This window comes from Tachypleus tridentatus, chromosome 7, assembly GCF_004210375.1.
Source record: "Tachypleus tridentatus isolate NWPU-2018 chromosome 7, ASM421037v1, whole genome shotgun sequence".
Taxonomy (NCBI): domain Eukaryota; kingdom Metazoa; phylum Arthropoda; class Merostomata; order Xiphosura; family Limulidae; genus Tachypleus; species Tachypleus tridentatus.
In genome coordinates this window covers 67,045,939-67,072,735 of record NC_134831.1, presented here as the reverse complement: position 1 = coordinate 67,072,735, position 26,797 = coordinate 67,045,939, and the positions used below count along the sequence as shown (strand labels likewise).

The 26,797-nt window shown below is 34.0% G+C and overlaps 1 protein-coding gene across 2 annotated transcripts in view; it reads right to left on the bottom strand.

Moving 5' to 3' along the window:
• The window catches only part of LOC143255875 (docking protein 2-like), a 131,796-nt gene that overhangs the window by 11,293 nt on the left and 93,706 nt on the right, over positions 1 to 26,797 (bottom strand). For both annotated transcript variants that reach the window (XM_076512216.1, XM_076512217.1), the window contains exons 2-3: positions 19,818 to 20,277; positions 12,997 to 13,234 (exon numbers count right to left, since the gene is read on the bottom strand). In XM_076512216.1, coding sequence (XP_076368331.1) covers positions 12,997 to 13,234; positions 19,818 to 20,277 — 698 coding nt within the window. The remainder of the gene's footprint in view (positions 1 to 12,996; positions 13,235 to 19,817; positions 20,278 to 26,797) is intronic.

The window sequence follows — 26,797 nt, the reverse complement described above, 5'->3', positions numbered from 1 at the left end:
GTAAATGTGAAGCTCTGCTTTCTAACAGTAAAAAACAACAACTTGTAACTGAAGTTTTGCCCTCAAGAGTATTTCGCATTTCTTTGATGGACGAATTCGCGTTCATTTTATTTTCAAAGTGTGGTTAAAATGTAGCATATTTTCAAGCGACAGATAAAAAACAACAACATCAACAACAAAAAATGTTTGGATTTCGTAACTGTAAGCCTTAATTTCTTAGGATATTAAATTGGTTGTATGTAATTTAAATGCTCGAAGTCAAATTTTTAATTACTGTTGATTTTTCAGTGTTTTGCATTAGGTGCAAGTCTTTTGATTATGAAAATTGAGAACGGTGATAAGGTAGAAGAAAAACAGCTCTTCAATAAAATAAATTTAAAAATTAATTCAACTGAAGCGATTCACGGTTAAAAGTTCTGATCTTAAGAACCATATCATATAGACCTTTAAGACCTATAAATTATCCCAAACCGGACTTAAACTTATCACATAACGGAATTTTATCAATTGAAGAAACAAGATACTCAAAACTAGAACCGGCGTGACTAGGTGATTAAGGCATTCGACTCGTAATCTGAGGGTCGCGGGTTCGAATTCCCGTCACACCACACATGCTCGCCATTTCAGCCGTGGGGTTGTTATAATGTGACGGTCAATCTTACTATTCGTTGGTAAAAGAGTAGCCCAAGAGTTTGCGGTGGTAGGTGATGACTAGCTGCCTTTCATCTAGTCTTACACTGCTAAATTAGTGACGGCTAGCGCAGATACCCCTCGTATAGCTTTGCGCGAAAGTATAAAACAAACAAACACTCAAAACTAAATAATAAAATCTTAGGTAATAATTCAGATTTCTTATTTCTTGTCATTGAAACAGAAACTTGACCAAATAATTCACGTGCATTTATTTTAGAAGTGTGGTCAAAAGGTAACATTTTTAAGCGACAGGTAAAAAAAAAGTGGTAGGGACTTCGTAACTACAAGCCTTAAGTTCCGAGGATATCAAAATGGTTGTGGGTGAATAAAATGTTTCGACTCAAATTTTTAATTTCACTATCCCCCATCCCAGTGGCACAACGGCATGTCTGCAGACTCACACTACTAAACTCCGGGTTTCAGTGCTCGTAGTGGGCAGAGAATAGATAGCCCATTGTTTAGCTTTGTGCACGATTTTAAACACACAAACGCAACAGTTAATATTACCGAATTTTTGTTAATGCTTCAACGTTGTATATTAGCGCCCTCTAAGTCTGTTTGACTATGAAAATTACGAACGGTGGTTAAGTAAGGATATAAATTTAATTTTTGTTTAAAAATAACAATAATGGCATTTCACTGCATTCATGTTAGTGTCTCAAAACATTTGAAACTGGTGTGATCTAGTAGCCCAAGAGTTGGCGGTGGGTTGTGATGGCCAGCTGCCTTCCCTCTTGTCTTACACTGCTAAATTACGGACGGCTAGCGCAGATAGCCTTCGAGTAGCTTTGCGCGAAATTCAAAACAAACCAACCCTTAATGAATACTTTGAAGCATATGTTAACAACAGAATTTTGTTGACTAGCTATCGATATAAAACACTTGAATGGTATTTGAATTTTAAACAAATTAAGTAAAAATTAACGTTTTAAAATTAGAAACTTTACAAGAATTGTATAAACATCATGTACTGTGTTTCAGTGTATATATATATATATTATTGAATTGGTGCGAGAGTTAATAGTTAGATGGGTGGTGAATTATTGGTAGAATTTGTTTTTGGATTTCGTGCAAAGCTACACTAGGGCTATCTGCGTTAGCCGTCCCTAATCTAGCAATTAAGACTAGAGGGAAGGCAGCTAGCCATCACCACCCACAGCCAACTCTTGGGCTACTATTTTACCGACGAATAGTGGATTAACCGTCACATTATAACGCTCCCACGGCTGAAATGGCGAGCATGTTTGATGCGACCGGGATTTGAACTCGCGACCCTCATGTTAACCCACCTGGCTATGCCTGGCCAAATTAAATGCCCCGGGGATTTGTTAGACAAGAATATCTTTCCATTACATACATCAGGTCATCTCATAAGTAATGTCCAAAAATTTAATACAAAAAGTGCATCATCATTTCTGTCTTTGTAGAAGGCTTTAATGACGAAAATGTGTAGGAGGACGTGTATAAAAATGTTCAGACAAATAAAAGAAGCTAACTCAACTCCACTTTTTCAAATCACTAATCAAATAAACCCTTATGAAGCTGGATGTGTCTGAGGAGCACATTAGGCATATAATTCAGGGTGTTTATGGTGCGGTGTCTCTCAATGAAAGAAAATCTCGAAGGTGGTTTCAGAAGTTCAGATCAGGTGACTACAGCTAAAGTGATGCACCACGTTCAGGTCGTCCTATTGAGTTTAATGATGACTTGCTGCTGGCTGCACTTGATAAAGATTGTGTTGTAACATTTGACAGTTCACCGTCTTCTGCAACAACTTGCAATGGTGTCAAAACTTGTTAAATGGGTCCCCATTAAAAAAAGGCAATAATGCGGTAGAAACTACACGAAATATTCGAGGTGTTTGTGGTGCGGAGTCTTTCAATGGAAGTAAATCTTGAAGGTAGTTTCGGAAGTTCAAATCGGGTGATTACAACGTAAATGACGCGCTGCGTTCAGGTCGTCCTGTTAAGTTTAATGATGAATTGCTGCTGGCTGCACTTGATGAAGATTGTGCTGTAACAGTTGAAGAACTAGCACAGAACCTTAATTCAACCCATTCAACAGGTCACCGTCATCTGCAACAGCTTGGAAAGGTGTCAAAACTTGGAAAATGGGGCACTCATAATTCGACAGAAGCCAACCTTAGAGCAAGAGTGGACATTTCCACTTCTCTGCACTCTCGTGAACGTAACTCACCTTTTTTGGACAGGTTAGTGACAGCAGTTGTAAAATTTCAATTTTATAAAAATATAAAGCGCCGCAGACAATGGCTCAGTGTAGGTAAACTGGCTAAAGCACAGCCCAAAATGGACCTCCACCGTAGGAAAGCCTTGTTAAACGTTTGGTGTGATCCACTTTGAGATGCTGCCACTTATTGTAACGATTACATAAGACTTCTGTTGTCAACAGTTAGAGCGCTTGAATGTTGCACTGAAAGCAAAGAAGCCTGGTTTGATCAATCGTAAAGGTGTTGTGTTACACCAGGATAATGTTACGGCCCCAAACAGCAAGGATCACATCTGTAAAGATTAAACTAGACTGGGAAACTTTTCCACATCCTCCTTATTTTTCAGACCTTGCTTCATCTGATTATCATGCATTCCGTAGTTTGCAGAACTATCTTGATGGAAAAGAGTTTGGAACACATGAAGATGTCAAAACTACCCTCTCTACATTATTTTACTCCATACTCTAAGAATTTTTAGAAGTGGCATTCAGAAGCTTGTGAATCGTTGGCAGGAAGTAATTAATAATAATGGAACATACATTATTGATTAAGTAACGTTAAAAACGTTTGAAATCCTTTCTCTTTTTCTGAACTTAGATTCGGACATTGCTTAAGGGATGACCTGATATTTAGAAACAAAATGCAATGACATGGTCAAATGGGGGAAAAAAAATTATAAAAATTATTTTCAGTCAAAATGAAAAAGCAAACTTGTTCTGTTTTAATACAAAAAATTTTCCCAAGTTTCTAAAGTTTTTTTCGTTTATTCCATTTCACATCTTTTCTAAACTTCGTGTCTCATTCACACAAAAAACATTGACATTTTTTATAACTGGGTTTTTGACCCAAAAAGATACAAATTACTTTTACGTTTCCACAAAGCAGCCAACCGTGTTTTTGTATTTCCCAATATTAAGAAAAGGTTAGATTTTTGTATGTTTTTTCTCAAGTGAACTGAAAGAGCAGTAGGAATAGTTGTATATATTTTACCATTGTGAAGGAGATCACCTTTCAGACTTCTTTTGGAGAAATTAATGAATAATCGCCATTTCATTTGGTTCATAGACTGCACCTTCTAGTATTGGTATTAATTCAGCAATGCTGGAGAATGTAACTTCTTAGTCCAAAGTCTGGACTCCAAAATCTTTGAAGAATCCCGTGAAAAGGCTCAAATCGCTCACCAAGTCATTAAGTTCACCTTGTGTGAAAAGTTGTGGTTTACCAAACGTTTCGAGTTGAAAACAATCCCTATAATAATTGTTATTGATATCTGATTCTTAATCTGATGTACCTGTATCCCCTTCACATTAGGTTCATGAGCAACAAGTCTAATAGTAGATTGTAGGTTCAGATAAGAAATTTCCTTTATATCTCGAGTATTGTTGCTCTTCACGTTACATGAACAAAAATAACAGTGATCTACGTGGTTTCTACGCTCACTCCAGACCATTGGAATTCCAAAAGGTAAATACTTTTTTTAATACCTTTAGTCCATTGTCTAAACGTTTTAACTACAAACTGTGCAAACTTGTGCCGAGTCCATGATTTGTTTTGGTTCCCAGGTTTTATTCCAAAATACATGTAATATGTTTTTTTTGACGAATTCTGTAATGATTTGTTGCCATAGCGATGAATAAATAATATTGAAAATAATAAAATGTCAAAGTGATTATTTTTATATTTTCAGTATTAATGCCATGCAGAAACAAATACTATCTAGAAAGAACACGTTTCGCGGCCTCTTAACCGTTTATATAGTAGTGGTGTGTTTCTGATGGGTTCTAGATTCTAGAACAATCGATAAGACTTTCACTCACGTCGCAATTGGTCTGGATAAATCTATAACCAGTGGTTGTCAACAGTTTAAGTATAACAAAATATGGTCCGGTTTCGAGGAAAATGATTCATATATGTAAAAGAATGAATAACGTTTTGTGAAAAATCTGTACGTGAAGGATAAAAATGAATATTTTCGGACACATGAATTATTATAAAACATGAAAATATTTCAAGACAGTAAAACCATCGCAGGCCTGTATAATTGTAAAGAACTAATGAACTTTAAAACAATATGTCTATACAATTCTTGTGGAATAATTATATCACCAATGATATTTTTATGTATAAATCCTTTTTTTACAGTTTTTTTTTGTCTTCGATCAGTTCATCTAAAGCATGCATATTAAATAATTTACACACAATTTTCGAAGTTTTCTTCAACGTACAAAACATATATGGTCTCTTGGTTAAAGTGGTCGCCATACAATCAAAGATCACATATTTGAATCTTTGCCACGAACATACTTGCATTTTCAGCAATGGAGGCATTATGATGTGAGAGTCAATGCTATTATCTTTTAGTAAAAGAATAAGCTAAGAGTTGGGGTCGGTTGTTATTGACTAGCTGCCTTCCCTTCAGTCTATGTATGCTGAATTAGGGACAGTTAGCGCAGATAGCTCTTGTTTAGCTTTGCGCGAAATTTGAACTAAAGACATAATACGTTTTTTTATGACCTTCAATACCCTTATGATAACGTACACATAAAAATAATAAGGTACCGTGAAACAGAGACCTCTGTATAACCCTACGAAGTTTGTCAAATATATTGTTGGTCAATACTTTAGCAAATTATTTGACAGAAAATGACATTCTTTTGACATTTTACGAAAAGCGTACACGAATACCCATCTTCTCTTCCAGTGGTACGTTTTGAACGTTCGTGAAAATGGCAAAAATTGTGAACGATCCCTTGGCATAGACAATTAAATATTTGAGGATATTTATAAAGATCGTCTGGTTTCACACATTGTACGAAAAACAAAATTGTGTTATCACGCAATTCGGCTGTTTCAAATATCAGCATGTAGCAGGTGTGTTTTTTGTTCAGGGCTCGTTAAGAATTTGAAAAAAGGAACGATATATATATGCTATACCAATGTTCTTTGATGAAAATGTAATAAGCTTTAAAATGGCTTACATAGATAGTATATCTCACGCTTGTGTTCGTGTCCTATTATAATCAGTGATATTAAATTTGAAACAGAGGAATTACATGCTCACTGTACTTCCTCTCAAAGCATTCTTATTTTAACTGGATTACACATTTAGTGTCTAAGATGGCTGATGTTGCTTGAAATTAGTTTTCTGTTGTTATAAATATTTTTTGGTGTCTGATCTTAGATAGAAAAACTTATTTTTGCTGAGAGGAACTTACGGGTGTTCGTGAGAAAGTACTTTCTGCAAAATTGTTTAATACTGTAGCACGAAGTTATATATTTTGTTTATTTAAGAAACAGGTAAAATAGAGACATAAATGAGAAACAAAGGGATTTTTTTATGACAGAGTTGATAATTGAGTGAACATTTTGGAGAGCTATATCAGTCCTCGTAAAAAATGTATCAAGATTATGATTTTATATTTTAGTAAATATACTTTATTGACGAAGGATGCATCGTCGTTCTTTAGCATTCGTTTTTGACTTGACGAAAACGCAGAAAACTAACAGATTCCTACAAAACTGTTCATACTTTTTAAGGGTCCAGCATGGCCAGGTCGTTAGCGCGCTCGACTCGTAATGTGAGGGTCGCGGGTTTGAATCCCCGTCACATCAAACACGCTCACCATTTTAGCCGTGGGGGCATTATAACGTATGATCAATCCCACTATTTCTTGGTAGGTGGTGATGACTAGCTGCCTTCCCTCTAGTTTTACATTGCTAAATTAGGGACGGCTAGCGCAGATAGCCATCATGCAGCTTTTCGCGAAATTCAAAACAAACAAATAAAGAATCACAGTTTTAGAGCTGTTCAGGAGCTAACCCTAATTGCCACCCAATGCTTATCCTGTTGTTTCTGTTTCACTACGAAGAAATTAATATATTTACGCAAATATCATTCTCATGAGCTCTCGTTTTGGGATTTCTACAAAAGTTCTTAAAATCCACAAGTTTACTTTACCTCATGTGATACACACACACACACACACACACGTGTGTGCGTGTATCTGGAGTGGTCTAGTGCTTAGTATACCGGACTGTGGTTTCGAAGTTCTAAGGTTAGCGTCTCGTTGCCACAAATATTAATAGGAAAATAATCGTGTTCTCCAAAGGTGTAGGCGTGGTGGGGAAACTTGGGCATGACATACCTGTATTTTTTTTGCCAGAACAAGTTTCACCTTACACGGTTTACTGTGTTTCGACATTTCTTTCTTTAGAACTACACCGCAGGTGTTCCTCAAATTGAGGCCGTGAAAGCTTCATGAGGATGGCGGTCAAATCCCACTTTTTGATTAAAGTAGTCCATCAGTTGACAAATTATTTTTCCTTTAATCTCTTAGATCTGTCTAGCGCAGATGGCGTTCGAGAAGTTTTGTTCAAGGTTTAACACGTAACAACTTTATTTTGCTCGAGAAAGTTTATGGCTAAAGTTTCAAAGGCACATGAACATATTTCCTAAGATGTACTTTTACACTAAATACAGTCAGTGTGAAAATTTGATTAAAAGGAAAAAAACAACATAAAAATATCAGCAGCAAAATAAACTAATGGTAACAAAAACCAATTGAAACACGAAATTTTATGATAGGTTTTCAGTGACACAAACCTAGGATAATGAAAAATTAAATAAATAACATCACAAACATGTATTTCACGATGTTTAAGAGTCCCTTGTTTTCTCTTAGAATTAATAGTTTGGTATAAAGTTCGACAAACCTTCAAAGAAGAAGAGTTATTTTTCTTTGTGTAAGATCGAAACATTTCGAAAGACGCAATATGCCCCGTCCCGTACTGGTACAGCGGTAAGTCTACGGATTAACAACATTAAAATCAGCGGTTCGATTCTCCTCGGTGGATACAACAGATAGCCTAATGTGGCGTTGCTAAAAAAAAACACACACACACGCAATATGCCTTAACGGTATAACGTGAAACAAAAAAAACAAACAAACAACACAAAAAACCACCACCAACAACAAGAAGAGAAATGTCCCCCTGGTGGGACAGCGATAAGTCTTCTCGTTTTTACACTAAATGTTGAGATCAAATTTTTAAAACCATTGTGTCTGAAAGATTCTTAATTTATAAGAGTAAAGATTGAAACGTTGTTCTGTACTTTTATTTAAGTTTTAATACCCATACAGCCGTCTTTAGAATACGAAATTTCTACGATTTCTCTCTACACACAAATATATCTTACTGACAAGAAAGACAATTTATAAAATGTGCTTTAAAAAGAAATGTTGGGGTCAAAAGTATTTAATTAGTATAGTTTTACAACAATTAACCAAAATAAGAAATTAATGTTTGATTGTTGGATGCATCTATTTGTAAGAATCGTAAATCTCACATTATTACTCCCCCTTTTTATATATTTCCCCATGTTTTCCCTTTACTGCGTATAATGTCCGATAATTTTTAATAGACAATAATATGCAAATGAATATCAATAGTATACAAATATAATAAATAAATGTATTTGTTGATGATAAAGCTACTAATGTTATCTACTGCCGACCACAGGGAAGGCCACCATCCGGCACCATCTACCATCGTCTAGGGTTACTTTTATTATACATAAAGCTGAAAGGGTGAGTACGTTCACAGACGGGTTTCGAGGCTGGCATCCTAACCATCAGGCTACGCGAGGCCCATATAAGAAAGACATGTATAAATAAAAGGTTGCTTATAAATAAAAGTTTGTTCATGTCCAATATTTCTTCTGTTATTAAAAATATGTTGTTAAATTGTTCTGTTTATCATAACCAATATACAGTGTTAATTATGATAAAAGTTGTTATCGTATATAGTGATGTACGTGATATTAAAATACTGGTAGTACTTAACAGTTTTGTTTGTTTCAAGTTAAACACAAAGCTATACATTGTGTTATATATTCTCTGCCCACCATGGGTATCGAAACTACCATGGATATTGCATTGTGCAATATTAAAACGTATGTGTGATTTAGTTCAATGCCTGTTAGTGACTCAGATAAAATTATTGCGACTTTTCGACTGTGGTTTAGTTAGCGAGTCAGTCAACGTGTTTGTTACCCTGATTAGCAAGAATATTCTTAAAGTAAATTAGGCATACATTAATTTCAAAGTTTCTTTTGAAATGTTGTTTGTGAAGTTAGGTCCACCAGTGAACATAGTCAGTAGCATACAACTTTACAGAAATAAATCAACTTGTTGTCATTACGCGCAATGGAATTGCTCCAAAATAACCCCCCCAAACGACAACACGTTACGATACTTTAATAAATAAATCTTTCTTAATAGTTCATTTGTGAGCTTTTCCTTTACGCAAAAAAATGAGAAATAGAGTTAAATTTAAATAGCACGTAAAATTTTGTCAATATTAAAATAAGTAAAAGTTGTCTTTAACATCTGCCAATGTGGATAATGTTTTGTTTGTTGTTTTTTGGAATTTCGCACAAAGCTACTCGAGGGCTATCTGTGCTAGCCGTCCCTAATTTAGCAGTGTAAGACTAGAGGGAAGGCAGCTAGTCATCACCACCCACCGCCAACTCTTGGGCTACTCTTTTACCAACGAATAATGGGATTGACCGTCACATTATAACGCCCAATGTGGATAAAAGGTGAAGAAGACAGGAATCAATAGAGATCTTCTTGGCAAGTTAGAGCTGATTTAAAACAGATTTGGATCTCCATTTGCAAGATATAAATTACAGCATGTGTAATTCAGTACAGCCAATATCCAGTGTACGAGAATGTCCAATACTCTCAGAATCTTTTTTTTTGTTTTTTGTTGCAGAAATGCCAATGTTTATTTGATTATAAGCATTTTCAAAGTCAACCCAACAGTACAGTACTATGTTGTATGCATACATTTCTAGATGGGATGTCTTATGTGATACAGAAAACTGATGTTCTGAATCTCTATAATTTGGCTTCTCCAACCTTAATTAGCGAACAATGTCTTTCCTATCTTCTATGTATATTTGACATTGCTCTCAGTTTGTATCCCTTCCGTGCAATGTTTAGAAAGGTTTATGGAACATTGTAATTGAGCAGTCTCTGAAGTTATTTTCTGTTTTCTTCCGCATCTCTGAAAAATTGTTTATTTCATATAGTTCTGCTATTTTCTCCATGGAAAGAAGGTTTGATATTGAAGTATTTCGTGTCCTCCAGGCATGTTGCATAATTTTTCTTTGTTGCTTGGATAACTGTTGAATATACAAGACTGTTTGGTGTAAATGGTGTTATGTAGTTCAATTTTTGACTTAATATTTAATCGTTTGGTATTCGTGACATCAACGTGGCATATTTATTGTTTAAAATGTGTTGGTTGTGACAGGTTTTGTTAGTAACTCTGTACAAGTCGTATGTTGTGTTTGCAATCACATTGTTGTCTAAGATTACTAATATTGTTTACGTCACGCTACTTGAATTTTCAGTGTTTTTCTCGTTGTTGTGACTCGAGTATTGTTAAATCAGCTCCATTCCTGTACTTTACAGAAAGTTCGAGGCCTCAGTGAACAATGTACAAAAATAGATGACCAAGCGAAAGAAAGTTCAGTAAAATGAAGTCGAAATAAATTAAGTAAAAGTTCAGTCAGAAGAAAGTTAGAAGACGTGAAGTTAGCTAGCATGTGTGAGTGATCAGTCATAACAGAAGGTATTTTAAAGTAAGTTTCAAAATTTAATTAAAATGAGGAGAATAATTTGTCTTGTAAAAAAATGATGTACTAAAGTAATTGAATCTGTCTGTGTGGATTTTGGCGGAAAGGAGACAGTTATTTGAAGTTTAGAAAATAACTGTGGTAACCTACCTTCGGGTTAACGTCAGTGAATTATTCACTGATTTGTATTGTGAGAAAACAAGTAAAGAACATTTGTCTTGTAAATTCGCTTCTAAAGTAATTCAATCAGCTTAAATTGACTTCTAACAAGAAAAGAGAATTATTTAGAGTTTGTGATACAACCGTGACATCCGTAGTGTAAAGAATTTTTGTACATAATTTTAACTTATTTTGAATATATTTTCTTAAAAGTGGATTGCGTTCTCTCCGTTTGTTGTTCGAATTAATCGCCAACAAGTCACAGACACATTCCTACTGTAAAAGATTTATTCAAGTTTTCTACTGAATCATGGTGTTGACAGAAAGCAAGCCACATGGCTTGCCTACTTCTTTCTGCCTTTTAATGTAATTATGTTCTTTTCTGATTGATCTCACTGTCTGTTTTTATTACAGCATTTGGCTTCAGTACATGGCTTACTAACATCAGTCTTTTCTTTTAACACTTACTCCACTTCTACTGTATTGAATTTGTGTTTATTGTGGTCACTGCCTTTGTCTTCTAAATAAGTTGTTCTTTTCTCACCACTTTCCCTATTTACATATGATGGTTTATATTCTGTTCAATAATGAAAGACTGAAGAGTCAGTTTGTTGGGGTTTTGAGGTGGCTCTTTCTTGGTTATATACATGAGTATGGGATTTCATCCACTGCCCATCAAAAGCAATAGCTTTCATTTTTAACTCAATGAATGCAGCAAAGATTAGGTTTATTGTTAGAGCTTCACTCTCAGCTGTTGTTCTATGGCTATCGTACTGGTTATAATATCATTCCAAAATTGAAAGCCTATTGCTACTTTATATTTATAAATAGTTATTTCATTTATTAATTCGTTATTGTTGTTGTTCCCATTTTCTTGCTTAATTACTTTCTTCTTTTTTCCTCTCTTTACTACTTAATGCAAATAAGAGATGATAGTGTCTTTAATTATAATAATAACAAAAACAACAGGTATCATATATTTATCTAGTTTAGTATTAATAACTTAGTATACAGTTGCACAAACTGAGCTAATTAATCTACCATAATTTACTCATTTAGTACGTATATATCAGATTAACACCGTGGTAAGAAGTCTAACAAACACAAGTCCTAGTTTTCAGTTCAAGGTTTAAACGACGAAAGTTGGTGAAGCATAGAATTCAATACGCTTAACATTTGCGATAACAATGAATTAAAATGTATTTTTTTCACATTTTTCTTAATTAATTTGTTTATTTAGGGTTCAAAATGATAGGTTTTGTAAAATAACATTTCAGGTCAACCTTTTAAACGAAGAAAGGTGTAGAAGTATTAGATTAACCAACATCTGCAGTTTACCTGATTTTTAATTTTATCATGAATGTTGGGTCTGTTGGAGTCTTAGTAATTATTTATATAAAAATAGCACTTTTTAACTAAGTTGTTCCAAGTTAACTAATGTATTTATAACTAATTCGAAATTAAAACACTTATAAGAAATGATGAGTAATATTAATTTGGTCACAATTAAAGAAACAAGAATAATATTTCAAGAGCTTAACGTCCCTTGTCTTCCCCTTGTACTAGTACCCTCTCTCAAACTGAGTATTTGTTTATCCTGATAAAGTCTCAAAACGCTTTGTACACGTTTCATACTCGTAATATACCGAACTGGTCTATCTCAAAACACTAACTTTCTAGGACTAATTCGTGTCCACCGCTGGTACAGCGGTACGTCTACGGATTTACAACGCTAAAATCAGGGATTCAACTCCCCAGTGGACCCAGCAGATAGCCCAATGTGGCTTGTTACCTAAGTACTTTATCAATTTATTAGCCACTTGTCTTTAGTCAAACATATTTTGACCTGTAATTTTCCGAATAATGGGAACAAATGTGTAACTATCCGATAACTAAAAACAGTGGAGATAAATTTAATAATTCCTCCCTAAGAAAAAAAAAAAAGGCAAAGGAAAAACATTACTGAGACTCACGAATGTTTATACTAAATAGGTTTTAGATGAATAATATTTTAACAAACGAATACACAAAGAACAACAAAAAAACACAAAGTAGAATTAATTAGAGAAGGCTGACGATTAGAAAATTAAATTTAGAAACTGTCCCCTCGCTGGGACAGCGGTAATCCTACTGGTTTACAACGCTCAAATCAGGGTTCGATTTCCCTCGGTGGACTCAGCAGATAGCCCAATGTGACTTTGTTATAAGAAAAAAATACAAACACAAACGCACAATTTAAGAAACTAAACTAATTACTTTATGGAAATATTACCTGCCAACTTCAAGAGTGACGAGCGTAGTTCTGGACTTTGCTGTGGTGGCCAATGTTTCATGTTTATATTGCCGAACATAAGCTATGGGCCATAGGAGAAAGCAATCAGTTTGTCCAGTCTTGGCAAGTCCAACGCTATGACCCAAGATGACCAGATGATATTCTCCCTTCAATCCTGCTCTCTCTGAAGCTTCTGTGTGGTGTATCATGACGCTAAATCTTTCTCTTGCAAAGGCAGCTAGATATTACAAAAAGCTTTAGCATTTAATAAAATTATCGTGTGCAATTCCAAGAGTTCATGAAATTATGAGTTGTTACAAAAAAAGAAAAAGTTTGAGAAGCTATATGCCCTGTAGAAGACATTAATTACACTTTTCAATGTCCATATACTAATAAAATTTATTTTGCTTTAATTTTGAAGTTTAAAAATGTTATTGATGAATTTTTGACGCAAAGTTACATAATAGGCTGGTTGCTCTGTGCTCACTACGGAAACTTGAATTCCTGATTGTTGAATCGAAGTTTAAAAATTGTCGTTGATCTGTCGGGATACAGATTAAATGATACTTGGATGTATTATTTCATCAAGTTATATATGAAAGATTTTGCTATAAATATATCTAACTATCAATATTTTTATTATATGAATTAAGTGTATTTTTAGGCGATGTAGCTTTTATATGAAAGTGAAAAATGGTAAATACACAGAAAGCTGGCGAAGCATTGGAAAACATACTTATTAAACAAGCTTTATTACTTACGTAGCAAACAAATATCAGATTGTAATTAAACTAAATATGATAAATTGGACTAAGCACAAATAAAGCTAAAAACCGAATCTAGTACATATTATTTAAAAGTAAATAAATGAAACAAGGTTAACAAAAACAAATTAATCCGTGTAATTTAATTAAAAACAACAAAACAAATCAAACTAAACATACCCAGATTATTTGAAAATTACAATGAAAAATTAAAACTGAAACTTAACTTTTCATAAACTTAAAAAAAGAACACAAGGGTTTATATTATAAATATAAAAAAAAAAGCTAATCTTGCTATTTTGTGGGATTCTGGAAAATTGTTGGTACAGAAACAAGGCACGCCTGAGGTTATTAGCTACTTTACAAAAATTATCTTCTCGTCCTTAAAACCCAATTGTTCCCTGCTGGTACAGCGGTGAGTCTACGGATTTACAACGCTAAAATCAGGGGTTTGATTCCCGTCGGTGGACTCGGCAGGTAGCCTGATGTGGCTTTGCTATAAGAAAACACACACAAAAACCTACTGGTTCATTAAAATTAAATAAATAAAATAATATGCGAAGAGAATGTAAAAGGAGAGCAGAACTGAGTTGGGTGTAGACGAACCAGAGACGTAAATGTTTAAATAACTATAAATAAGCTCATACAAAAGATTTCGCTTAGAATATTATTATTATTAGAAGAATATTTTTTTCTTTTTTTTCTAACAAAATTTTAGGTCAGATGTGTAAGAAATAAAAAAGCCTGAAATGATAAATCTACCTTATCTCACCAAGTTAGTTAATCCGACAATGTTCGCAAGGCTTATCTCACAGATTTTTCGTTTACTGAAGATTACACCACTAAAATTTGGGGTTTGATTCCCTTCGATAGCGAGGTGTAGATAGCTTATTATTTAGCTTTGCGCTTAAGAACAAACAATGGCCCAGCATGACTTGGTGGGTAGGGCGCTCGACTTGTAATTTGAGAGTCACCGGTTCGAATTCACGTCAAACCAAACATGCTTGCCCTTTCAGCCGTGGGGATGCTATATGTTACAGTCAATTCCATTATCCGTTGCTGAAAGAGCAGCCCAAAGGTTGGTAGTGTGTGGTGATGATTAACTAGCTGCCTTCCATCTAGTTTTACACTGTTAAATTAGGGATGGCTATTACCGATAATCCTTTGAAAGACATTCAAACAAACGTACGAACAAAAAAAAATTCCTCTTAAAATATTCATGTACTCAAGTAACAGAAAAATAAATTATCCACTATCTTTTAATTTATTTGTAACAGCAATATGTACATCACATTGCAATCAAAATGCGGTAGAAAAAAAAAACCTCTTAAAATTAAATTGAATTATATTTTAATTAAAAGGTACGTTAATTTCTTTGTTGGATTTAGTAGATTTAGTTACATCAAGAAGGGACCTACGCCGAACCATGTAAATATAAATATTATTATGACGTCGGTCTTCGTAGATTGAGTTACGTCCAAGGAGAGAGCTTCACTGAACTTTACAGTTATGAATGCTACTCTGACGTTGGCTTCTTCAGATTCACTTACATTCAGTAAAAGAAACGTACAAGTAGGAATAGTACTGCTGTGCTTCCATAGATTTGATTTTATCAAAATGCGAGTCCTTCTTTTCGGTTTATCTGTCGCTGATTTGTCTTCTGGTGGATTAGTAGTACCTTTATGGATTTTCAGGGATAAAACACGGGGTGGAGAGAAGATATAGCTCAATGTGGTTCTCCATTGTGATTGTTTTCGGAAAAGATCGTTAAATCAGGACAAAAACGATCAAAGAAAAATAATTATATTTCGTGACTGTAGGTTTTCTTTATTAATGACACCGCAAAAACTTATTCATTACACCAAATTTAAAAATGTACTTTTTATTAATTCATAGATCATAGAAGTCATTACAAGTGTAATTTTCTCCCACTGCGTTTCGGCATATCCTTGTTCCAGAATTCTATAATAAAAGGGCTTGTTGACCAAAAGTGCAACTTCACTTGGTGATATCAATAATTGTAAAAAAAACTAAACAAAAATATTAGAGCATTTTTTCTAAAACTTTGGTTAAAATTAATTGAACAATTTTAGTAGGTTTTACTGGAATATACTATACAGGATGAACCGGAAATTAAATATTCGGGAAAGGTATAATAATTATGGACTTTTATTTATTATCCCCTTAGACGGCGAGAAATATTGCATTTCACATGTTTGTAACAGTGTAACACAGGTCGGTACTATGTGCCTATCTCCTTGAGTAAAAAGTTTGTTTTTTGTTTTTGAATTTCGCGCAAAGCTTTTCAAGGGCTATCTACGCTAGCCGTCCCTAATTTAGTAGTGTAAGACTAGAGGGAAGGCAGCTAGTCATCACCACCCACTGCCAACTCGTGGGCTACTCTTTTACCAACAAATAATGGGATTGAACGTCACATTATAACGCCCCCACGGCTGAAAGAGCGAGCATGTTTGGTGTGACGGGGATTCGAACCCCCTCAAGTAAGAAGTATTTATTTACAATTATTGTATTTTCCAGAGTTCATAACCTGGACTAAAATAATACATTAATAAGTAGAAGATGTAAGTTAATTAATTGTCAGTTAACCGGTTTTCTTGCAGAAGAAATAGCACGTGATGTCCAGAAATATAGTTTTTTGCCTTTCGATATATCGGATGAGAATCAGGGTCAGCCATGCCATAGGACCCATCCAACTCTCTGTGAATCCAGATCTTGTGTATGAAGTGCATTTCGTGGGCAAGCCTATTTTTTTGGTAGATTGAGGTAACTGTATGTAAAGCAGGGGTCGTTCCTGAAAAACAAAATTAAGAGCTTTAGATGAAGGATTTAATATGATTAGAGGGTTTTTGAAAGTTTTAGTTGTTGTAGCAGTTTTCAGTGGAGTAATAATATAATATCTGATGTTAACATTTGTTTATTTTGATCTCTTAAATTGGGTAAGTTTACTTGTGTTTTGCATTTTAACTTTTCTTTTAACTTTAAATTGGATAAGTGAATTATTTACCGAAACTTTAGAGACAGTTTTAGCATATTTTGACATATATTGTTTAGGTTTTAACGAGTAGTTTAAACTTAATCTTGGTTTGTTTAAATGTAACTTTTTAAACTTCAGTATTCACTACAGGTTAATATTCACTGATACGACCTTTTTAATAGTTTACGCCTTAATCTTATCAGTTGACACACGTCTCTGGACACTGGACATTGTGATCGTGTTTTTCTGCATAAACATTTATGTATTGTTTTCCTATCAGTGTCGAGTCTTTCTTTTACAAAATTTCGGTTATAGACTGGAGAGAGATCAATACATTTCATAGTTCGGTGTCCTGAAAACCTCAACTAGTAGGCTTAAGTGATTGTTCCTTGGGCAAACGATTTTAGCGGAGATACAACAATAAGTCCTGAAACTAACAATATTGTTTGTTTAAGTAAACATTACAAAAAGTTTTTTTACGGTGTTTTGATTCACAGAATTCAATGTACCAGTCCTTCCTTTTGATTTTGTTTTAATTTAATTTACGCACCTTTATCAGTATTAATAAACATAGGGTACATTTTATATCCCACATTATAGCTTGTGCCTTGGGATCCTTTAAATTCGTGCAGCGTTTTTCTTTTAATTAGTCTCGGCATGACCAGGTGGTTGAGGCACTCGATTCGTAATCCCTGTCACGCTAAACATCCTCAGTTGTGAGGACGTGATAATGTGACGGTTAATCCCACTATTTGTTGGTGAAAGAGTAGCCCAAGAGTTGGCGATGGGTGGTGATGACTAGCTGTCTTCCCAATAGTCTTACACTGTTAAATTAGGAACGGCTAGCGCAGATAGCCCTCGAGTAGCTTTGCGCGAAATTCAAAACAAACAGTCTTTTAATTAATTTTTATTTCGGCTTGATTTTGCTTGTAACAAACTAATATTTGTGAACTATATACATATGCCCCACCCAGTAGCACACCAGTATCTCTGTGGACTTACAACACTAAAAACCGGGTTTCGATACTAGTGGTGGTCAGAGCACAAATAGCTCATTGTATAGCTTTGTGCTTAATTCGAAACAAAACAACAACAACTATATACACGTATGTTGCAGTTTCTGTCCTTTCCTTTTACTATGAATACAATTCTTTCTCTTGAAATCTATTATATTCTGAGAATCTTATCAAATAACATAGATAGAGTAGACATATCGCATTCGTTTTAGAATGTTGGCTTTTCCAGTTTTTAAACATTTTGATCTGTTTTTGTGAACATTGTAAAACCATATATTTGAAAATGAGAAAAAAACAACAACAAAAATGTTTCAGTGCTTGATGTTAAATGTTATTCACATTTAAGAAACTTGAAATAAGCTTGAAACAAATTTAAGCATAGAACAACTCATAACTGGGTCAACTTGCATGCAGATATTAAAGAAACACGTTTAATATACTGCCATCTCCCAAATTTATGTATTCTTAGTTTAAGGATATTTATTTTTAGCGTGTTTTCAAGAGTCACAGTATTTATATGATACCTACTAAAAGAAATTACGTGTCGTTAACATTGTCGTTTTTAAACTACTGTTTGCTTTTTTCTACAGTCACAGATATCTTAATATATTAAACTTCATTTCTACAAGAATGAAAAACATTATTAGTAGCAATTGCTTGCAACGCTTATATAAACAGACACATATCTCAAATATCAGATTTCCTTGCCATATACATTGTTATTTTTTTGCACTTTACTCCTGTAACATGAAAAGAATAGCACAAGTTTCGAATCCGTTAACTTAAATTTACAGAAGATGTCGCATTGCATCCTTGTACAAAGTCTTATCTAGACTTTCCAAAATATAAATGAATTATAGGTCATATCGCTTACTTTTTTTGTTTGTTTGTGACCCTTGTAAAGTCGCGAGAAAGGTACAAACCTTATATGTTTTTATTTCTGTCTGTTGGAGTTGTAGTATTGGTTGACATATAGGGGAACGACAAGCCAAAATCCGTAATTTTGCGATATATTTGGACCTTTGTTCTAAAATTTCAAAGCAGAGGTGGATGCCACTTGTTTACTTTAATATGTGGGATATCTGTAAGGTGTCCGCGTGTCATGCCTCATTTGGATTGATGGAAATGTAAGGGAACTACGATACATAATATAATATGTATTTTTGTGACTGTAACTTTTACTCCACAAAATTGTTAAGTCAAAAACATGAAAAAGACATTTGGGCAAATTAGACCAAGAGACATGCCCTTTTACGTTCCTAGATGAACAGCGTGGATTTAAAACATTGCACATATGTGACTGTCGGAGAGGAACAGCTTGATTGATTGTTTGTAATTAAGCTTAAAGCTACACAACGGGCTATGTGTGTTTTTCTTACCACGGGTATCGAAACCCGGTTTCTAGCATTATGAGCCCGCTTACATACTGCTGTGCCACTGGGGGTCGAGTAGAAAGGGAGAAGAAAACACAGGAATTGAAATATAGAATTTGCAGCTACGTTTTTAATAAAACTTAAACAATACGTAAACAATTTAGATTATTTATACGGAAAATGAAGTCATTATAGTAGTTTTGGTTGAGAAACCTTACAAACATGTTAGCAGTACGTGCAAAAAGAGTCAAAACAATAGAGGTAGTAAGGAGTTTGGTTATTTAGTTTTATAATCAAGTCAACCAATGGTGTTAGCTTATAAAAATACGGAATTTGCCAAGAATAATTAAGACTAAGATATAAAAAATTTTAAAACTAACTTTGCAAAAAAGGGAGGAAACACGTTTGATAAATTTTAAATAATTTGATATTACTGTTTTGATTTAGTCCGTGTTTTGTCCAGGTCCTCAACCGGAATTTACTAACTTTCATTAATAATTAGAACAAACAGTCAAGGAAAATAAGTTTGGCTTGTAATAAATTATCACTAATGAAGGTTATAGTGAGACCGAAATGAAAGGCTTATCCCCTTGTCACTAGCAGCAGATATTGTCATCAATTTATCAAGACGTTTCTCATGCTATCTCTAAGACTGATACATGAGTATTCTTACCTTCTAGAGTACTGTCCATATACTCCAGAGGTAGAAGACAACCATCCATTGTATCTAGAGGGTCAAGAAACTCTTGGACTAGAATTCCTTGGCTTGAATTACTACCACCACTACAGGTATCATCTCCGCTCGCTTGGCGTGAGCTGTTCCTCCAAGCATTTTCTGATCCTTTGTGAGCAATTAATCCGAGGGCCAACAGCCATGACCGAGCACTCAATTCATCCTCCGCAGCCATCAGCAAGGGCATTTTTCCTTGACACACCAGGACTAAACCATAAGGAAATCTTCGAGAATCAGCAGTGAACCCTACGTGAACGGCTTGTGTTAGATCTAAGATCAAGTGAGGCTCGCGTGCTCCACACGAGGGCTTTGCAGCTTCTTCCAGGGAATTCCACATTTCCAAAACAGGTCCTCGGTCATGAATCTCGTCTCGTAAGATAAAATAGCGCTTGTGCCAAGCCTAGTATGAAACGAATAGGAATGGATATGAAATACAGCAAAGTTATCCACAAAAAAGTAACTTATAATCTAATGAAGATAATCTTATACAACAAACTGACTAGAAATAATTAATGCTATAATAAATAAAAAAACACATATTGATTAAAATGTATTAAATTATTGTGTTGTTAATACAATTGCTAATTAATGATATTTTTGTGCCCAATTTCAGAATAATTGGCCAGCTCAGTAGATTTAGATTGAATTAAAGTATTATCTTACCAATCGTATTCTACTTGTTAGTGTGTTGATCCGTGGATCAGAAGGCTCAAGGTTTGTGACATAATGTCATCTAACACTTTTCACACTTTCCGCTAAGGGTGCATTTAAAGTTGTGATATTCTAATGCTGCTGACTAGTTGCCTTTCTTGTGATCAGTAATTCAACATTAAAAGTGGTTTTACGTGAAACATTGGGTATCTGACTTGACCATTTAGCCTAAACGTACATAATGTTTATAAATATTGAAAATATTTAACCCTAAATTTACATACTAAGCTAACGATATGAATTGAACTTTATGAGTGAATTATGAATAGGAAAAATGTTTTAAACATTTTGATTTTTATAAAAATAAGATTCAGTGGAGTTAACTATGAGGAAATATTAAATACGCTCTTACTTAAGAGCCATTTACCGATTATTGCCCAAGTCTTATTTTATCCCAAGCTACTCAGAAGCTCTTGTAATGTTAACACAACAGCTATGATGAATAATTGATATAAATATTCTCTCTGAATGTAAAATTGGTAATAGAGAAATTTCAATACGTGTTTTTAGTATTTAGAAGTATATTACCTCAAAAAGAAAACTCCAACTTTTAGCGACAGCTAAAGATTCACGTATGTTTAACGTGTTTGTTTACCATCTATGAACATATGATAATCTAGTTTTTATTCCATTTCCTTAACTCACTATCGAATACATCGTCTCTATTGCTAATTACTCTAAAGTATTAACTCATTAAAACTTCTTAGTAAAGCATCTTTAACAAGTTGATCTACCACATTATCCTCCTCTCATGAACAAGGCTTGTCCTCAAGCCTTATCCTATGGTTATGGGCACCAATTTTTGGTATTCTGACTTTTTCATTTTTTTAAAAATCTAACTCACTTACACCAAACGAGCATCGCAACAACTGAATTAAAAGGTTATCCCTCTGCTAACAGCTAGTAAGACACTTTTGAACAAACAAAACTCCTAAAAGTAAACTATAATTTCAGTTGTTATTATGTTTCAAGACAAAAATGTAGGGAATACTTATTTATAACAATAACAATTTGTCATAAGTAACGTCCTGTAAAACTAGAAAAAAAAGGTTTAAATTTGTTTTAGGGTTTTTCAGAGAACCAATTGTTACACACACACACACACACACATATGTGACACAACTTTACAAAAATATTTTAACTTATTGTTGGACTGGAGTAATTTTTATGTCACATTAATAGGTTTGGTTTGTTTCGAATTTCACGCAAAGCTACATGAGAGCTACCTGCACTAGCTGTCCTTAATTTAGTAGTGTAAGACTAGAGGGAAGACATCACCACCCACCGCCAACTCTTGGGCTACTCTTTTACCAAAGAATAGTGGGATTGACTGTAACATTATAACGCCCCCACGGCTGAAAGGACGAGCATGTTTGGTGTGACGGGGATTTGAATCCTCGACCCTCGAACTACGCGTTGAATGCCTTAACCACCTGGTCATGCCGGGCCCACATTAGTAGATCAGGTATGGTTTGGTTGTTAGCGTGCTAAACCTGTGGTTCATAAAGTTCATGTTCACTTTGCCTCTTTGTACTTTGGGTTGTATAATAGTGACGGTCAAATCTCATCATTTAGTCAGACAAGAGTAGCCTCATGAGATGATGATTGGTGTTGTTGACTAGTTACGTTCTATTTAGTCAACTAGTTCAAAATTAGGGATGACTATCTGCCAATAAACTTTTTGTAGCTTGATGAGAAAATTGTGAAGCAAACACCTCACGCAAAAATGCTAAAACATACAAGTTAGATTGATTTAATAGAAAATATCTGAGAATGATTTTTTAAACATTTCATTTCTTTTAAGAATAATATTTTATAAGAAAAATATTTGTTTTGTGTAATTAAACATTAAAACTGTTAGTGCTTTTGAGATTTATCCAACTGTTTTCTCCACTGTACTAACATATGTATTTCAAATGAACGAAAATAATAGACACACATTTATTTCTACAGCTAAAAAGCGCAAGATAAATTTATTAATAGCAATCGAAATCATGACTGTTTTGTAAACCTTAGTATTTCTCAGTATTTATATTTAAGTTTGGACTTAAAACCTACTCGGTCATTTGTTTATAAAACTAGAATATTGGAGTAAAAAAAAGGATCCGAAGAAACTGAACCTTTAAAATTTTAGCGTTACGGCAGGTTTTCCTTTAACCCTGAAGAATACAAACACACATGATGAAAGTGTTAGAGTTATTAGTAAAAACGCCTTTTTCTTTTACTTGAAAACCTAATTTACGTTAATGAAATTCATATCTCTACAGCGGGTTTTAGGACTTACAATGTTACAATCTGGTTGACAGAGCACTTACAGCCCATTTCGTAGTTTCTTGCTAATGTAACGACAATGAAAAGTTTTGTTCTTATTTGTGTGCGCTCCCTCTTGAGAATTGGTTAACTTAACTGTAAAGTGCAGAAAGAAAAAAGAAAAAAGAGAAGATTTTTCGCTTTTGTAACTGATAACGAACAAGTGCCGTAATATAATTCCTGGTTCTACTTTTAAGGTAAACATCACTCTGTAGATAATTTAAGATCTTGGTAATGAAGTATTTAAGTAGATTGGGTTTGGTGTTTTATGGCGCAAAGAAACTAGGCTATCTGCGCTTATAAGTAGATAGTTTGAATAATCACGTTTAAAAAATGTTCCCCCGACGAATCGTTGATGAAGCACAGTGAAAAAAAAAACACGGAATTAAACTAAACAAACAAGTTAACATTTAATATTAATTAAACATTCGTCAAAGCGAAAAGAAAATCGAGTTATTTGAATAATCAGTTAAATTCTACACCTACTTATTTTACTCAGTTGAGCTTATGTTTACCATAATATCTGATCCTTGTTTGATTTTAAACCTTTCCGCAACCTCCAGATTGTTGCTTCCTTCCCTGTTCGTATAACAAGCAGATAATATTTAAAATCAACACTTTAAAAGCGTTACTTAAGTTATTAGTTTGAATCTGAAGAGTATGAAATAACTAGCTACTAATTTTTTGTGCAAACAAATACATCAGTAGAGAGATCAAACTTCTAAATATAAACTCAGTCACAGCCAGATGGTAGTGTATCCATTCAGTATGTTTAGCAAAAAAACTAACAACAACATAAAACACATTAAGAAAATATATTGTTTTGTTCTCAAACAGTACAGTTAATTATTTTCCCATTTATATGTCCCCCAGTGGCTCAGCGGTATGTCTGCGGACTTACAACGCTAAAAACCTGGTTTCGAAAGTCGTGGTGGACAAAGCACAGATAGCCCATTGTGTAGCTTTGTGCTTAATTTAAAACAACAACAACAACCGATTTATATATGCATACATGCACCAACGTACGTAACTTTTACACGTAAAGCTTTAGATTCTTAAAAAAATTGCAGTTGTTTTACGAAAACATAGGGAAAATTATTATAACGCATGAATGGTATGTATTGATTTAACTGTTAAATATTATTAAAATGTTATATGTCTTGTATTATGTTACAAGTGTTAAAGTAAGTTTGTTTTTCTTATCAAAATGTAACTGATACGAAACGGAATGTAATTTGAATTATATAACTTTATTATTTTAGTATATTTAATTTTCGTAGTCTAATAATACGTTTTATCTTCACACGCTTCAAATAAAGTACCAGTTCAATGTAATTAAACTTATTTTAAATAAATTATTCAATATTTTATTTTAAAAACGACTCCTTATTTTCTACGCCTTAAATTTCACCATAACATAATAATACTTTGTTTCAGGTTAAGGCCTTCATCTCCTTTATAAACGTAACGAACTGTTTGTATACATTTTTATATAGAAAAAAAAAAAAATCTACTCGTGACCATATAATTTTCGTATCTTTGTTCGTTTTACCTCTTTGGTCAGTCGAACTTAAGGTTTTTAGTATTTCTAATAAATATAGAATTACACAAGAGAGAACAAGGCTGTCGAGGTATATATATATTGGATAGACAATATATATTTGGAAAGAAATCCCATTTTAACGTTACAGCCACTGGTTTACAATCCAACAAGAATAGTTTATGCAACATTTCGTTGTTTGCTTTTCAGTATTGATGAGAAATTCAATCCTTTATGCCTTTAAATGATTTTGTTTTCAAAGAACGGAGCTAGTGAAGGAAAATCTTGATGTTTGTGTAGGTTTTCTATTTATCCTCAGACTTGTCGCTGAGCCATTAGGGAGGAGGGCATCTCGGAAGGATTTCAGTGTTGTCTTCATGGAAGTTTTTGAACTTTAGAAATTACTAATTAAACATCACTAAGATGAACTAGAAGAAGGAAATCTGAATGTCATGGTAACTGCGCAGTCAATTCAAAGATGGTGCACCAGACGGTAAAACGATTAAACAAATCAAATATCATTTATGAAATAGAGTGTGTTTTTCTTTTAGCAAAGCCACAAAGGTTATCTGCTCAGCCCACCGAGGGGAATCGAACCCCTGATTTTAGCGTTATAAATCCGGAGACATACCGCTGTACTAGCGGGGAGCTATGAAATAGAACACTACAGGAAAGAGAAATTATTTGTAAACCAAATTCATATAAAAGATGACGCAATATTTTCGATGGTGAAAGAAATACATAACGTTTAAGCTATTATGACCCTATTTCTCACTTGGGAAGCTGGGTGCAGATGATATTGTTATAAAATCATATGGTTTGAACGCAATTAAAACAAAACAAAACGTGCAGACTATTTGAAAAATGTCTGACAGTGAAAAATAAAACATATTTTATAGCCTGGCAGATTTTGTTTTCTATCATTGTTGCCAAGCAAACAGTAGAAAGGTAATTCTCGAAAGATGGTTGCTATAAATTAGCCAAAACATCATGAAATGTTTTATTCTTGAGAGAGTGAGGTGTATTTTGTAACAGTGAATTCTCAGGTTACGAGTCCAAGTAAACTGTGGGAAGAGTATTGATATAGGCTAAATAACCTAGAATAAAAAATATACGATTATAAAAATGTTGAATAAATAATATAGGATTTTAGTGATGAAAAATTGAGAAGATAGGATCCTAGAGATGCAGGTTGAAAATATATGATTATGAAAACAATAAATGAAAAAGAAAGAATTCTAAAGATGCGAGGATTATAAATAATGCAACCAGTGAAGATGACGAAAATTAAACGAAGCAAACGAAACTCAGTATTTCATTTAGAGAGGCGTTTATATTGGACGTAAACCACTTACACAGATTTAGAAAAACGAAATACAACAGAACTGCTAATATTTAGAAAGGCTGAAAGTGAAAAGAGAGATATGACATGTCAGGAGAAGTATCTAGAATAGTATTCTGTAAAACGATAGTTTTAAAAGCATCTCTTCAGACAGATTTGCATACCGAAATAGATGCAAACTTTCATGCTACGTTTTCAGGGGAAATACAGTGTAATAGGTTTATGTGATTTCATTTTACTTTGGTCCGGCATGGCTAGGTACCAAAGGCGCTCGACTCGTAATCCGAGGGTTGCGGGTTCGAATCTCCGTCCCCCTTACAGCGGTGGGGACGTTATAATGTTTCGGTCAATCCCACTATTTGTTGGTAAGAGAGTAGCCCAAGAGTTAGCGGTGGGTGATGATAACTTGCTGCCTACTCTCTAGTCTTACACTGCTAATTTAGGGACGGCTAGCGCAGATATTCCTTGTGTAGCCTTGCGCGAAATTAAAAAACAAACAAACATTTTGCTTATTGGATTCCTGTCTATCATAAAACAATAGTGTTAGTAACTTCAAGAGCGTGGCGGTGTGTAAGTGCCTGGAGTTCATATTTCTAATACAGGAAATTCATTTTCTGGTGTAATGTGACAAACGCCAGACAAATTAATTTGTAGCCAAAGAAACCTTTAAGGTGCTGACTTATAAAGTTTGGAGAAGGAGAAACAGGAATGGACATCTCTGAAAGAAGTATTTTCTAAACGATAAGAAATGATAAACTGAAAAGAAAAATAACGCTTAAAATAATTGAGCAAAATTCTTAAATACAATGATATTGATTTCTTTCTGTAGCTTGAAAATTAAGTATTCTTCAGTTGCTATAGTCTAAAATTATATTCTCGAAATATGTTTATTTAGAATTAAGCACAAAGCTTACACAATTGGATATCTGTGCTCTGCCTACCACGGGTATCGAAACCCGGTTTATAGCGATGTGAGTACGCAGGTTTACTGCTGTGCCATTGAGAGGTCGAAATATG